Source organism: Scyliorhinus torazame, chromosome 15, assembly GCF_047496885.1.
Source record: "Scyliorhinus torazame isolate Kashiwa2021f chromosome 15, sScyTor2.1, whole genome shotgun sequence".
Taxonomy (NCBI): domain Eukaryota; kingdom Metazoa; phylum Chordata; class Chondrichthyes; order Carcharhiniformes; family Scyliorhinidae; genus Scyliorhinus; species Scyliorhinus torazame.
Window position 1 is genome coordinate 183,554,497 of NC_092721.1, and position 16,468 is coordinate 183,570,964.

At 50.1% G+C, this 16,468-nt stretch overlaps 1 protein-coding gene across 2 annotated transcripts in view; it reads right to left on the minus strand.

Annotated features, from left to right (window-relative positions):
- The window catches only part of oca2 (oculocutaneous albinism II), a 690,248-nt gene that overhangs the window by 372,328 nt on the left and 301,452 nt on the right, over window positions 1–16,468 (minus strand). For both annotated transcript variants that reach the window (XM_072477223.1, XM_072477224.1), the window contains exon 10: window positions 11,703–11,774. In XM_072477223.1, coding sequence (XP_072333324.1) covers window positions 11,703–11,774 — 72 coding nt within the window. The remainder of the gene's footprint in view (window positions 1–11,702; window positions 11,775–16,468) is intronic.

Below are 16,468 nucleotides of genomic sequence, written 5' to 3' on the forward strand. Positions count from 1 at the left end.
TAATTAGATATTTATTTCAAAGAGCCAGCGCAGGTCTACCCAGTCGTCTTCTGTGTTGATTTGATGATCAAGCAGTAGTCCAACAGGGATAGATATTTAGCTATGTGATGGACAAGGAAAAGATTAAACACATTGTGACTAAAAGCAAAGGGGGTACATCAAAAGCCAGGAACTTATTGACAAATAGAGAAATAGTTGTAAAGGTTCAGAAATGAGTATATAATGAGGATAAAAATAAATAAATAAAAAAATAAAAATCACTTATTGTCACAAGTAGGCTTCAAATGAAGTTACTGTGAAAAGCCCCTAGTCGCCACATTCCGGCACCTCTTCGGGGAGGCTGGTAAGGGAATTGAACCGTGCTGCTGGCCTGCCTTGGTCTGCGTTAAAAGCCAGCTATTTAGCCCAGTGTGCTAAATCAGCCCCTGATATATATATATAAATCTGAGGCTGGTTTAGCACAGAGGGCTAAATGGCTGGCTTGTAAAGTAGACCAATGCCAGCAGCGCAAGTTCAATTCCCGTACCAGCCTCCCCGAACAGGCGTTGGAATGTGGCGACTCGGGGCTTTTCACAGTAACTTCATGTGGTGATATGTATTTGGGGTATTACGGTACCCTGTGGTGCCGAGAGGCTATTGGTGGATAGACGCTGGGTCCCGATTGGATCAGCCGCCTACTGGCTCCACCCAATAAGGCGGAGTATAAGAGCCCGGGTTCTCCCAGCAGCCGCATTCTGTAACTGTGCTGCTGGGGAACAAGTCTGCGGAATAAAGCCATTGTTTGACTCCTTCTCATCTCGTCTCGTGAGTGATTGATTGTGCTACAATTTATTACGCAGACTTTAAAGGACATGGAGCTCCGAATCATTCCGGAGTGTCTGCGAATCAGCCCCCATGCGGCAAACTCAGCGGCCACTTTTAAACACTGGTTAGCGTGTTTCCATGGATACCTCCGAACAGCCACCTGCGCACCTACAGAAGACCAGAAAATGCAGGTCCTGCATTCCAGGGTGAAACCAGAAATCTACACTCTCATAGAGGACGCGGACGATTTCCAGGCGGCGCTCGCCATGCTGATAGGAATCTACGTCAACCAGTTCTACGCACGCCACCAGCTCGCGTCGAGACGGCAATCCCCGGGGAATCGCTGGACGAATTCTACAGTGCGCTGCTAATACTGGGGAGAAACTGCAACTGCCCATCAGTTTCGGGGAACGAACACACGGAGCTTCTGGTTCGAGATGCTTTCGTGGCAGGTATGCTTTCGTCCCAAATTCGCCAGCGATTGTTGGAAAGAGACTCACAAGTCCTCAAGGAGGCATGGGCCCTCGCGGCCTCGTTCGATGTGGCATCGGAGAACACCCGTGCCTACGCCCCCGACCGCGCGGCAGCCCCTTGAGCACCGTGGACCCCCGCCGCGACCGAACCCCCGGCACCCCACGCTCCCCCGCAGGCCTGTGCTGCCAGAGCGCCAGATCACCCAGGTGGGCCCCGCTGCTACTTTTATGGGCAAGCGAAACACTCCCGACTGCCCTGCCCAGCCCGCTCAGCACTCTGTAAAGGGTACGTCAAAAAGGGGCACGTTGTAGCAGTGTGCCAGGCCCGGGGGTTCGCCGCAATCTCTGGGGGAGAATCAGGACCCCAACCTCAACCCCCCCAACGATCTATGTGCAGCCACCGGGCGCCGCCATCTTGGGTCCCGGACCCCATGCGGGAGGGATGGCCGCCGCCATTTTGTGCTCCTCCGGCCACGTGCGATCAATGGGCGGCGCCATCTTGTCCACCCCCGACCGTGTGCGACCTGTGGGCGCCGCCATCTTGGCTGACGGCTAAGGACCCCGGGATGGACGGCCCCACGGGGCCTGAAGAAAACGCCCTGATGCAGCAACTGCGACTGGCTTTGGTGACCCTGGAACAGTCGCGGCCCCGAACCCTCCAAACGGCAACAACGACGGTATTCATAAACGGGTACGAGACGACCTGCCTGATCGACTCTGGGAGCACGGAGAGTTTTATACATCCCGATACGGTAAGACGCTGTTCCCTTCCGATCCACCCGAGTAATCAAAAAAAATTCTGGCGGCAGGGTCCCATTCTGTAGAGATCAAAGGCTTCTGCATCGCAAACCTCACAGTGCAGGGGAGGGAGTTGAAGAGCTACTGGCTTTACGTCCTCCCCCACCTCTGCGCTGCCACACTCCTGGGGTTGGATTTTCAGTGCATCCTCCAGAGTTTAACGTTTAAATTCGGCGGCCCTATACCCCCACTAACTATCTGCAGCCTCGCAACCCTCAAGGTTGACCCGCCTTCCCTGTTTGCGAACCTCACCCCGGATTGCAAACCCGTCGCCACTAGGAGCAGACGGTACAGCTCCCAGGACCGAACCTTTATCCGGTCAGAGGTCCAGCGGCTGCTGAGGGAAGGCATAATCCAGGTCAACAATAGTCCCTGGAAAGCTCAGGTGGTAGTTGTAAAGACTGGGGAGAAGTAGAGGATGGTCATAGACTATAGTCAAACCATCAATAGGTACACGCAGCTGGATGTGTACCCTCTCCTCCGCATATCCGACATGGTCAATCGGATTGCACAGTACAAGGTCTTTTCCACGGTGGACCTTAAGTCCGCCGATCACCAGCTCCCCATCTGCCCGAGCGAGCGCAAATACACTGCTTTTGAAGCAGGTGGGCGGCTCTATCACTTTTTAAGGGTTCCATTCGGCGTCACTAACGGGGTCTCGGTCTTCCAACGGGAGATGGATCGAATGGTTGACCGGTACGGTTTGCGGGCCACGTTTCCGTACCTCGATAACGTCACCATCTGCGGCCACAACCAGCAGGACCACGACGCCAACCTCCGCAAATTCCTCCAGACCGCAAACGCCCTGAATCTCACATACAACAGGGAGAAATGCGTGTTTAGCACCGACTGTCTAGCCATCCTCGGCTACGTAGTGCGAAGTGGAGTTATAGGCCCAGACCCTGAACGCATGCGCCCCCTCATGGAGTTCCCCCTCCCTCACTGCTCCAAGGCCCTGAAACGCTGCCTGGGCTTTTTCTCTTATTACGCCCAGTGGGACCCTAACTACGCGGACAAGGCCCGTCCGCTAATTCAGTCCCCGGTCTTTCCCCTGTCGACAGAGGCCCGCCAGGCCTTCAGCCGCATCAAAGCGGATATCGGAAAGGCCACGATGCACGCGATCGACGAGTCCCTCCCCTTCCAAGTCGAGAGCGACTCGTCCGACGTAGCTCTGGCAGCCACCCTCAACCAAGCGGGCAGACCCGTGGCCTTTTATTCACACACCCTCCACGCTTCAGAAATCCTCCACTCCTCAGTGGAAAAGGAGGCCCAGGCCATAGTAGAAGCTGTGCGACATTGGAGGTATTACCTGGCCGGTAGGAGATTCACTCTCCTCACTGACCAACGGTCGGTTGCCTTCATGTTCGATAATGCACAGCGGGGCAAGATCAAGAACGACAAGATCTTGCGGTGGAGGATCGAACTCTCCACCTTTAACTATGAGATCTTGGATCGTCCCGGAAAGCTGAACGAGCCTTCCGATGCCCTATCCCGCGGCCCACAACCTGCCCTACTCTATCGAGGAGGTCAGGACAGCCACCAGGAACTGCCAAATCTGCACAGAGTGCAAGCTGCATTTCTACAGGCCAGATAAAGCGCACCTGATAAAGGCTTCCCGTCCTTTTGAGCGCCTCAGTCTGGACTTCAAAGGCCCCCTCCCCTCCACCGACCGCAACACGTACTTCCTGAACGTGATTGACGAATACTCCCGGTTCCCTTTCGCCATCCCCTGCCCAGACATGACCGCGGCCACGGTCATTAGAGCCCTCGGCACTATCTTTACACTGTTCGGTTTCCCCGCCTACATACATAGCGATAGTGGGTCCTCCTTCATGAGCGACGTACTGCGTCAATTCCTGCTCAGCAAAGGCATTGCCTCGAGCAGGACGACAAGTTACAACCCCCGGGGGAACGGTCAGGTAGAGAGGGAGAACAGAACGGTCTGGAAGACCGTCCTGCTGGCCCTACGGTCCAGAAGTCTCCCAGTTTCCCGCTGGCAGGAAGTCCTCCCGGACGCCCTCCACTCCATCTGGTCGCTGCTCTGTACAACAACGAATCAAACACCCCACGAACGCCTCCTTGTCTTCCCTAGGAAGTCCTCCTCCGGAACGTCACTTCCGACCTGGCTGGCAGCCCCGGGACCTATCCTGCTCCGAAAGCATGTGCGGACGCACAGATCGGACCCGTTGGTCAAGAGGGTTCATCTCCTCCACGCAAACCCTCAATACGCCTACATGGCGTACCCCGACGGCCGACAGGACACGGTCTCCCTGCGGGACCTGGCGCCCGCCGGAGCTCCACATACACCCCCAACACCAATCACCCACTCCCTCCCACCGGCGCACTCCACAGCCGCCCCTTTCCCGGGTGGATCGGTCCTTCCCCCGGCCTAGGGGTAGTGGAGCAGGACGAGGCATCGCTACGCTCCCAGAGACGACGGTGCCCGAACCAGTACCTGCAGCACCACCGGGGCTGAGACGATCGGCGAGAACAACCAGGGCACCCATTCGACTCATCGAATCCGTATAACAAAGCAAGAAATGCCTCTGTAAATAATTCAGTTGCCCAGTAAAAGTGGCATTGTAAATAGTACTGGTAGTTGATATCGGAGCATAGCCGCCATGTTAGCGGCATCCTACGTACCAAAACCCCTACCACCATACGGCCCACTACTCCCGCCGGGTTCTTTTTTAACAAGCGGTGAATGTGGTGGTATGTATTAGGAGTATTGCGGCACCCTGTGATGCCGAGAGGCTATTGGTGGATAGACGCTGGGTCCTGATTGGATCAGCCACCTACTGGCTCCACCCAGTAAGGCGGAGTATAAGAGCCCGGGTTCTCCCAGCAGCTGCATTTTGTAACTGAGCTGCTGGGGAACAAGTCTGCGGAATAAAGCCATTGTTTGACTCCTTCTCATCTCGTCTCGTGATTGATTGTGCTACACTTCATTTGAAGCCTACGTGTGACAATAAGCAATTTCATTTCATTTTCATTATGTGCAGATGATAGACAGGCAAAAGAGTTCTAAAGAAAATGAAAATGGTGGGGTAGGGGGAGTGAGATTAGAAAGACTATCAAGTAGACTGGTGGTCAATATGAAAAGCTGTGGCAATCGGCAGAATCCATGGCTGCTCCAAACGTACCTCTGAAAATTGACATGGGCCCACATTACATCCCTCTTTCGCCAGAACGGACACAATTTTCCGGGCCACTGTGCACATGCTTCAGCAAGTGCTATTAGGCATGCAGAACCATGACAAGAATAGATTTAAGCTAATTGAAAAAGATAAAGAAGGATTATGCAGACACGGGAGCCAGAAGAAGCCGAAGCTATATTCAAATTGAAGTACCAAGGATAAATGGAAGATTACAGAGAATCAGCGAAAAACAAAAAGAAGAAAATATCAACAACAAAAAAAAGTAGAAAGTGCATGAAGGGGAAAAGCTACAAGAGCTGGGGTTTGTCGGGGAGATGATCAGTTCAGCAAAATTATCCATGATAATGTCAGATCACTTGCAAAATACATCTCGCTTGTTTGACGCCACCTAAAGTGAGGGAGAGATATTGGGCGGTATTGAACTTATTGGGAACAAGGTCCCATCGTGAGCATGTTTAGCCTCGTGTTTCCTGGGGCTTGCAGCGCCGAGAAACACTATGCTATAAATCGGCTCCCGGTTTAGACAGGGGGCCTCAGCGGGGAATGAGCTTCAGGGAACGGCCGAGGCTGCTCATATCCCTGTTTTGTGCACCGAGGAATTCTGCTCGCCGGAACTCCTCAGTGTAGCAAGAGATCATTTTCAAAATGGCGTCCCGATCTCCGGAGCCCCAGAAGAGACCCTCAACTCCCCTCAAGCCCCAACACACTGTGGCAGAGCACGTGGACACTCCACACACAGACCCTCCCACAGTCCAAAGATGTGGAGGTTAGGTGGATTGGCCATGCTAAATTGCCCTTAGTGTCCCCAAAAAAAAGGTTAGGTGGGGTTACTGGGATAGGTTGGAAGTGTGGGCTTAAATGCGTTGCTCTTTCCAAGGGTCGCTGCAGACTCAATGGGCCGAATGGCCTCCTTCTGCACTGTAAATTCTATGAATTCTATGATCCCAGCGCTTCAGGTAACCCGGGAAACTGCGTATTAAAGTCAGACTGGATGTCTCGCTTTAATATGCCTATTTGCCAAAACGTTAGATCTCACGAGGCATTGCAAGCCGGGTAGATCCAAGGGGTAGTGTCTCACAGCTTCCATTGGCCACGCTGAGCCACGGCGAGCTGGTTTTTGGGTGCAGCGGGGCAGTTCGATGGCGCCCATTGTTAAAGCTAATCTTAATTGAGTGATTCATCTTAACATCTCAATAACTGACTGTGTGATAAAGTGAACCGTGACATCACGGGTTCACAGGGCAGCACGGTAGCACAAGTAGGGCAGCACGGTAGCACAAGTAGGGCAGCACGGTAGCACAAGTGATTAGCACTGTGGCTTCACAGCGCCAGGGTCCCAGGTTCGATTCCCCGCTGGGTCACTGTCTGTGCGGAGTTTGCACGTTCTCCCCGTGTCCGCGTGGGTTTCCTCCGGGTGCTCCGGTTTCCTCCCACAGTCCAAAGACGTGCAGGTTAGGTGGATTGGCCATGCTAAATTACCCGTAGTGTCCATAAGGGTTGGGAGGGGTTATTGGGTTGCGGGGATAAGGTGGAAGTGAGGGATTAATGTGGGTCTGCACTGTATGTTCTATGTAATCACAGCCTGCAGGTAAGTGATTGACTGATGACTGGTAAGTAGTTTTTCTTTTCCCTGAGGTGTTATTGTGCGGGGCGCAGTGGTTGCTGAGTGAGCGCTTGCTGAGAAGGGGAGTAAATTTTTTAAAAACTTACTGCAGGGAGTTTCGAGCTGAATCCAGCTGGAGTGAGGACGGAGTGACTGCTGGGTAAGTAGTAAAGATTTAAATTGTTTGCGCAGGCCCATAACAGCTGATTGCTGTTTTTGTGTGGGGCACAGTGGTTGCTGGTTAAGTGTTTTATTTTTACCTGTATTTAAGTTGGGCAGTTTCTAAACCCTAGACACTACACTTGTAGTGTCACCCACCCTTCTACCTCCTTTAACCTAAGGGGTATAGTGAATAACAGGTAAGCTCTTTCTTTTCTTTTTTTTTTAATCTAGAGGGGATGGCAGGGAAGGCAGTGCAATGTTCCTCCTGCAGAATGTTTGAGGTGAGGGACGCCGTCAGTGTCCCTGCTGATTTAATCTGTGGGAAGTGCACCCATCTCCAGCTCCTCAGAAACCACGTTAGGGAACTGGAGCTGGAGCTGGATGAACTTCAGATCATTCGGGAGGCAGAGGTGGTTATAGATAGAAGCTTCAGGGATGTAGTTACTCCGAAGAATAAAGATAGATGGGTGATGGTGAGAGGGGCTGGGAGGATGCAGTCAATACAGGGATCTCCTGTGGTCATTCCCATTAGTAACAAGTATACCACTTTGGATACTGTTGGGGGGGGGGGGGGACTTACCAGGGGTAAGCCATGGGGTACAGGTCTCTGGCACAGAGTCTGTCCCTGTTGCTCAGAAAGGGAAGGGGGGAGAGGAGTAGTGCATTCATAATTGGAGACTCCATAGTTAGGGGGGTAGATAGGAGATTCTGTGGGAACGAGAGAGACTCGTGGTTGGTGTGTTGCCTCCCAGGTGCCAGGGTGCGTGATGTCTCGGATCATGTTTTCGTGATCCTTAAGGGGAAGAGGTGCAGCCCCAAGTCGAGGTCTACGTAGGTACCAACGACATAGGTAGGAAAATGGATAAGGATGGAAGGCAGGAATTCAGGGAGCTAGGGCGGAAACTTAGATCAAGGACAAACAGAGTTATTATCTCTGGGTTGTTACCCTTGCCACGTGCTAGCGAGACGAGGAATTGGGAGAGAGAGGGGTTGAACACGTGGCTACAGGGATGGTGCAGGAGGGCGGGTTTCAGATTTCTGGATAATTGGGGCTCATTCTGGGGTCGGTGGGACCTCTACAAACGGGATGGTCTATACCTGGACCAGAGGGGTACCAATATCCTGGGGGGGAAATTTGCTAATGCACTTCGGGAGGGTTTAAACTAGTTCAGCAGGGGATTGGGAACCTGAATTGTAGCTCCAGTATACAGGAGGTTGAGAGTAGTGAGTTCATGAGTAAGGTTTCAAAGTTGCAGGAGTGTACCGGCAGGCAGGAAGGGCAAGAGTTATATCTGGGGGAAAGGCAATTATGATATGATGCGATGAGGCAAGACTTAGGATGCATTGGATGGAGAGGAAGACTGCAGGGGATGGGCACAATGGAAATGTGGAGCTTGTTCAAGGAACAGCTACTGTGTGTCCTTGATAAGTATGTACCTGTCAGGCAGGGAGTAAGTGGTTGAGCAAGGGAACCGTGGTTCACTAAAGCAGTCGAAACACTTGTCAAGAGGAAGAAGGAGGCTTATGTAAAGATGAGACATGAAGGTTCAGTTAGGGCGCTCGAGAGTTACAAGTTAGCTAGGAAGGACCTAAAGAGTGAGCTAAGAATAGCCAGGAGGGGACATGAGAAGTCTTTGGCAGGTAGGATCAAGGATAACCCTAAAGCTTTCTATAGATATGTCAGGAATAAAAGAATGACTAGGGTAAGAGTAGGGCCAGTCAAGGACAGTAGTGGGAAGTTGTGCGTGGAGTCTGAGGAGATAGGAGAGGTGCTAAATGAATATTTTTTGTCAGCATTCACACAGGAAAAAGACAATGTTGTCGAGGAGAATACTGAGATTCAGGCTACTAGACTAAAAGGGCTTGAGGTTCATAAGGAGGGGGTGTTAGCAATTCTGGAAAGTGTGAAAATAGATAAATCCCCTGGGCCGGGTGGGGTTTATCCTAGGATTCTCTGGGATGCTAGGGAGGAGATTGTTGAGCCTTTGGCTTTGATCTTTAAGTCATCTTTGTCTACAGGAATAGTGCCAGAAGACTGGAGGATAGCAAATGTTGTCTCCATGTTCAAGAAGGGGAGTAGAGACAACCCCGGCAACTATAGACCAGTGAGCCTTACTTCTGTTGTGGGCAAAGTCTTGGAAAGGTTTATAAGAGATAGATGTATAATCATCTGGAAAGGAATAATTTGATTAGAGGTAGTCAACACGGTTTTGTGAAGGGTAGGTCGTGCCTCACAAACCTTATTAAGTTCTTTGAGAAGGTGACCAAACAGGTGGATGAGGGTAAAGCAGTTGATGTGGTGTATATGGATTTCAGTAAAGCGTTTGATAAGGTTCCCCACAGTGCTACTGCAGAAAATACGGAGGCATGGGATTCAGGGTGATTTAGCAGTTTGGATCAGAAATTGGCGAGCTGTAAGAATTCAAAGGGTGATGGTTGATGGGAAATGTTAAGCCTGGAGTTCAGTTACTAGTGGTGTACCACAAGGATCTGTTTTGGGGCCATGCTGTCATTTTTATAAATGACCTGGAGGAGGGCGTAGAAGGATGGGTGAGTAAATTTGCAGATGACACTAAAGTCGGTGGAGTTGTGGACAGTGCGGAAGGATGTTACAAGTTACAGAGGGACATAGCTAAGCTGCAACTCTGGGCTGAGTGGTGGCAAATGGAGTTTAATGCAGAAAAGTGTGAGGTGATTCACTTTGGAAGGAATAACAGGAAGACAGAGTACTGGGCTAATGGTAAGATTCTTGGCAGTGTGGATGAGCAGAGAGATCTCGATGTCCATGTACATAGATCCCTGAAAGTTGCCACCCAGGTTGAGAGGGTTGTTAAGAAGGCGTACGGTGTGTTAGCTTTTATTGGTAGAGGGATTGAGTTTTAGAGCCATGAGGTCATGTTGCAGCTGTACAAAACTCTGGTGCGGCCGCATTTGATGTATTGCATGCAATTCTGGTCGCCGCATTATAGGAAGGATGTGGAAGCATTGGAAAGGGTGCAAAGGAGATTTACCAGAATGTTGCCTGGTTTGGAGGGAAGATCTTATGAGGGAAGGCTGAGGGACTTGAGGCTGTTTTCGTTAGAGAGAAGGTTGAGGTGACTTAATTGAGGCATACAAGATGATCAGAGGATTAGATAGGGTGGACAATGAGAGCCATTTTCCTCGGATGGTGATGTCTAGCACGAGGGGACATAGCTTTAAATTGAGGGGTGATAGATATAGGATAGATGTCAGAGGTAGATTCTTTACTCAGAGTGTAGTAAGGGCGTGGAATGCCCTGCCTGCAACAGTAGTGGACTCGACAACACTAAGGGCATTCAAATGGTAATTGGATAGACATATGGACGATAAGGGAATAGTGTAGATGGACTTTAGAGTGGTTTCACAGGTCGGCGCAACATCGAGGGCCGAAGGACCTGTACTGCGCTGTAATGTTCTATGTTCTAAATGTCATCAATAAAACCACGGGCTATTCCTCTCCTAGAGAAATATAAGTGGTAGGAAACATCATGGAGAATGGGAAATAAAAACGTCAGAGGGTTAGGAACGAAAAGCAGAATTTCTTTTTCAATTCAGCATTCGGGTGAGTCTCGATATTAAAATTCTCATCCTTGTTTTCAGATTGTTCCAAGGCGTCACCCTCTTGTTATAATCCCCTCCAGCCCGGCAACCCTTCAGCATCCCGGCGCTTCTCCAATTCGGGTCTCTGGTGCGTCCCTGATTTTCATCACCTCACCCGAGGCACTGTGCCTTCGGCTGCCTTAGTGTTTAAATCTGGAACTCCCTCTCTCCACTCTCCGCTTTGCTTCCGCTCTCTCCTTCCTGCAGACACTCCTGAGAGCCTACCTCCTTGATGAAGCTTTTGGTCATCTGTCCTAATATCTCCTTTTGAGGCATTGTTTGTTAATGCACTATTGAAGCATCGCAGGATGTTTTACTATGTTTATAGGGCACTTTGGTGTCACTAGCAGATCCAGCTGGTTACCCACATACAGCAAAACTGATGCCTCTTCTATGAAGAGTCACAAACGTAGATATTTTTGTCACAGTTACTACATCAAAGGTTTCTTTCTCTGGTTCAAACATATGAGGCAAACTGTTCTTTAAAGTGCATACAGAAGTTGCTTGGAGATGTACATACAACGATATCACAGCATTTCAAAAATCAGTAACTATTGTTCACAAGTACAGTCCACTTCAATCCTGAAATTGTCCTGTGGGATACTATTATTCTCATACTCAATTGTTAAATCGTGTTTTAAATCTTCACTCAAATACAGTGGGGAGTATTAGATGAACGCTGTAATATTTAACTTGGTGTTATAAGACTTCTTACTGTGCTCACCCCAGTCCAACGCCGGAATCTCCATATCGTTTTAATATTTGCCCACGATACGCCGACTTTCAGGGCCTTCATCAAGTGTGGGAACCAGTTAGGTCAGTTGGCCTACAGGGCCAACACATCATTCAGGTTATCAGCCCAGGTTCAATTCCCGTTCTGGCTGAGGTCGACTTTGGACTGTCCCTGAGAGTGGAAGGCTGTGGCAAACTCCCAACAGAAATGGCTCATGGTCAGGCATCAGCCGACAACTGACCGGGCGGGGCACACTATATTGTGGCACCATCAATCGTATCCTGGCAGGTCTTTGGAACAATTCAACATAAAAGCTGGTGAAATGGATTGGGAATGAGGACAACACTTACATCACCAATCACAGCCAGGGCGGCCAAGGCTGCCAGAGATCCCAGCATGGCAGCCAAAGATCGATGGACAATCTGAAATCACACAACACACAAAAAGACGTGCATAATTATTTAATCCAGTATAACAACCAGCAACTTACAATTCTGTAGAGCTCCTTATCGAAGACTTGAAGGAGGGTAGACGTCAAAGAGGAGAGAATGTTGAAGTATGTCTTAAATCAATGGGCGAGATCTTCCGCTGTGCACCACGGCGGGATCTTCCGGTCCTGCCGCCGGGATCGTCCAGTCTCGCCGACGCACATCCCCGGAGGTGTGGGGTGGATTTTATGGGAAATCCCATTGACAACAGCGGGAGCAAAAGATCCGGTCACCGGCCAACGGAAGGCTACCTCCCGCTGCCGAAAATCATGCCGCGAGGAAGCCAGAGAATCTCGCTCACTGTTTCATAAACTAGATAATCCCATTTTTGATCCCTCCGGCCAACTTCTGACAGGGTCAGCTTAAACAATCAAAATGTCTAAATTTGCTTAGAATTCATGAATGGGAACTTTAAACAGCACTACCCATTCATATCAGTGGAGCTGATCTGTCATCGGGCTGGTTCAGCTCAGCTGGCTGGACAGCTTGTTCCTGATGCAGAGCGAGGCCAATAGCACGGGTTCAATTCCCCTACTGGCTGGGGTTATTCATGAAGGCCCCGCCTTCTTAACCTTGCCCCTCACCTGAGGTGTGGTGATCCTCAGGTTTAATCACCACCAGTGATCATCTGGGACGAAGGCAATATCACATACTCTGAAGTCAAGACTAAATTTGGATAATGTTAACTTTGGCAGAATAACGAATTAGTTTCCTATTATACAAACCTTTTGATTTTCAATAACATTGTCGTCACTTGAAATGTAAATCAGGACAGAGGCAAAGTCAAAATTACCCCAGTGTTTCTTTCCTGATGCCTCTAATCAGTGTTCAAACAATATAGAACAGACAAGGCATGGCTAAGTTGGAACATATATTTCCCTGTGTAGTAGCTAAAAACATAGGGGGCGGGATTCTCCTCTACCCGGCGGGGCGGGGGATCCCGGTGCCGAGGAGTGGCGTGAACCACTCCGGCGTCGGGCCTCCCCAAAGGTGCGGAATCCTCCGCACCTTCAGGGGCTAGACCGGCCCCGGACTGGTTTGCGGCCGCGCCAGCCGGCGGGGAAGGGGCTTGGCGCCACGCCAACCGGCGCCGAAGGGCCCCCGCCGGCCGGCGCAAGTTGGCGCATGCGCAGGAGCGCCAGCGTGTGCTGGCGTCATCCCAGCGCATGCGCAGGGGGGATCTTCCCCACATCGGCTATGGCGGAGGACCACACCAGCCGACGCGGAGGAATAGAGTGCCCCCCCCGTGGCACAGGCCCGCCCGCGGATCGGTGGGCCCCGATCGCGGGCCAGGCCACCGAGGGGCACCTCCTGGGGCCAGATCCCCCCCGCGCCCCCCCGAGGCCGCCAGGTCCCGCCGGTAAGGACCTACTCTAATTTACGCCGGCGGGACCAGCCGAAAACAGGCGGCCACTTGGCCTATCGCGGGCCGGAGAATCACCGGGAGGGCTGCTGCCAGCGGCTGATGACCGGCGTGGTGCGATTCCCGCTCCTGCCAAATCCCCGGCGCGGAGAATTCGGCAGCCGGTGGAGGCGGGATTCATGCCGTCCCCGACGATTCTCCGACCCGGCGGGGGGTCGGGGAATCCCGCCCAGGATCTCCTGGCAGGAGAAAGTGCCGAATAGGGGAGTACATTAGCATGTAGGGATCTCCAACATGTTTACCCTCTTGAGTGAGCGGGCACTCCATCGGTTGTGGCATATGAGTCAAATGGACAATGGCTCCATCCCCAAAGACATTCCCCATGGTTCCTTGCAATAGGCACTAGACCAATAGGGTTGTGCACACCTGCGATACAAGAATATCTGTAAGCGAGACCTCAAGTTGACCGAGATCAGAGTCAGTGCATAGGAATTTCCTGCTATTGACCAGAGTGTCAGGAGACAAGCAGTCAGGAAGGGCATGGAAAATGCGCAGGGCAAATAAAATGACCAGATTGCGGAAAAGAGTGCCCAGCGAAAGAAAAAAGACGTCAGTCAATCTCAGGCCCATCTGTGCCCGCTGCAGAAGGATCGCCACTCACTAATCAGCCGCAACAGACGATGTCTGATTCAGAAATGGCATGTGCCCTGGGCCCAGTCCATTGTCTTCTGAGACAGACAGACGCCGAGGAGAGCAATTCAGGAGAACATGTTGATCAGGAACTTCTCATTACAAAACAATTTTGAAGTAGTCCGATAATTAAACTTACTGCGTTTTCCACAAGTTCTTCGCAAAGTTAATAGTGCTGATCGTCTGATGGAAAGGGAAAATATACTTTGCTCTAATATTTTCCAATTTACAATATTTCCTCTTTATTTCAAAGGATCTTCTTCTATACAGACATAATGGACTATTAAACAATCTCAAGTGTTCGACTCCTTTGCCTTAATAACCTAATCCTTATTCGGCCCTGCTCCTTAAATTGTTTTGGTTTGACAGTTCTGACGCAGAATCCAGACTGAAGCAATAACCCATCTCTCTTTCCATCTGACCTCCTGCCCACTTCCAGTATTCATGGCTGTTTTCTTCCTCTTTATTTTGACTGAATGTTACTTGGTGTCACTGTACTGAGTGAGAAAGCCCTGGAATTAATTTTAACTGATGGAGATTCCTCCTTGGCACCAGCTCAAATGCAGAATTTCAATATTTAAAAGGGAAATTTTAATTGGAAAAGCAGACAGCAGCAACATTTTCTGAATGTCTTATTGTTTGTTTGCGTCAGTATTGGCATAGGTATCAAAACATCAGTGCCAAGCGAAAATAGCGTCGCAAAAATCTAAATTCAGCCTTCCAAATTAAAGTGGCACGTCAATAACTCTACCAGAGTCATTCAAGAGTATTAATAGAAGAAAGAATATAAAGAGTGTGCAGAAAGGACAGGCAAGACAGTTCAGAATGGTCTTGTTAATTGAACAACTGGTGCCAGCACAGGAATAATAGATTGGTCTCCTGCTGTGCTGAAAATGTTCTGATTCTATGTCAAGTCCACTCAATTAAAGCAAGTTGTGCTCATTGTCCAGAGATTTCCTCACGGCTGTTCCCGCTCTCCGCTGCTGTAGCTCCACCAGAGGCGCAGAGGAATCCCTGCCTACGTGCACAGTCAGCACGTTGCATTGCTCTTCCAGCAAAACCTTGACGGAGGAGTGTGAGTAACGGCAGGAGAGATGTCTGGCCATTGCCATTGAAAAGCATAGCCTAATTTTTAAACAAACTCTGCTCAATTAGTTCACAGAGGGGGCAAGTACAGGTGGGATAGATTGAACGGCCCCATTGACCGTTTTGCACGCAAATCTGTGATTCAACAGCCCTGATTATACCTCCTTTTTTCCTATCCTGGTGTTCTATATTTAAAAAGGGAAAAGGGAAGATTTGTGGGAAGATCTGAATGCTGGCAGATGGCCAGAAGAGCATGTTAGTCAGCTGTTTTTCAGCCCTGCCAGGACGTTCAAATCATATGCACATAAAAATAGGAAGAGTAGGCCTTTAGCCTTCTCGAGCCTGCTCTGAAGTTCAGTAAGATCATTGCTGACTGTAACCTCGACTCCACATTCCTGTCTATCCCCGATAATCTTTAACTAGCTTGCTGGTCAAGGATGTATCTAACTCAGCCCCCAAAAGTTCAATGATCCTGCCTGACCACTGCCCAGGGAAGAGAGTTCCAAAGACTCATCATCCTCTGAGAGAAAATAGTACTCCTCATCTCCGTCTTAAATGGGAGACCTCTTATTAAACGGGTCTCCCATGAGGGGAAACATCTTTTCAGCAACCACCCCATCAAGTCCCCTCAGGATATGTTCAACAAGATCACTACTCATTCTTCTAAACTTCAATGACTACAGGTCCAACCTGCCCAAGCTTTCCTTAAAAGATAACCCATCCGAGAACCTTATAAGAACTGCCTTTAACATTTCTATATCTTTCCTTGAATAAGGAGTGCAAAATTGTCCACAGTATTCCAGATGTGGCCCTGTACAACTGTAGCAAAACATCCTTATTTGTATATTCCATTCTCCTTGCAATAAATGACAACATTCCATTTGCCTTCCTGATAACTTCCTATACACCTATAGTAACCTTTCCTGATTCATGTACCAGAACACCCAGATCCCTCTGCACCTCAGAGTTCTGCAATCACTCGCCATTTAAACAATATGCTGCTTTTCTATTCTTCCTGTCAATGTAGACGCGTTCACATTTTGTCACATTACTCTCCATCTGCTAAATTTGTGCCCACTCATTTAGCCTATCTATATTCCTTAAGGACTTGGCCCTCTTCACAACTTTCTTTCCGATCTCTGGAGTGGATTCTCCACCGCTCACCATCGGCAGCGGGGTTCCCGATGCGGTGGAGAATTGAGCGGCGGGTTCGGCATGTGAGCTACAGGCCCTGTGCCGGCAGGAGGATGTAAATTTGCATCCAATTATCGGCCTGGAAGCCAAATTCTCCATGCCCCCATGAGGTTCCTAGCGGGAGAGGAGCCGGAGATTTAAAAGCGGGAGAGGAGCCGGAGTTTTAAAAGCGGGAGAGGAGCCGGAGATTTAAAAGCGCGGGAGAGGAGCCGGAGACTTAAAAGTGTGGGAGAGGAGCCGGAGATTTAAAAGCGGGAGAGGAGCCGGAGATTAAAAAGCGGGAGAGCAGCCGAAG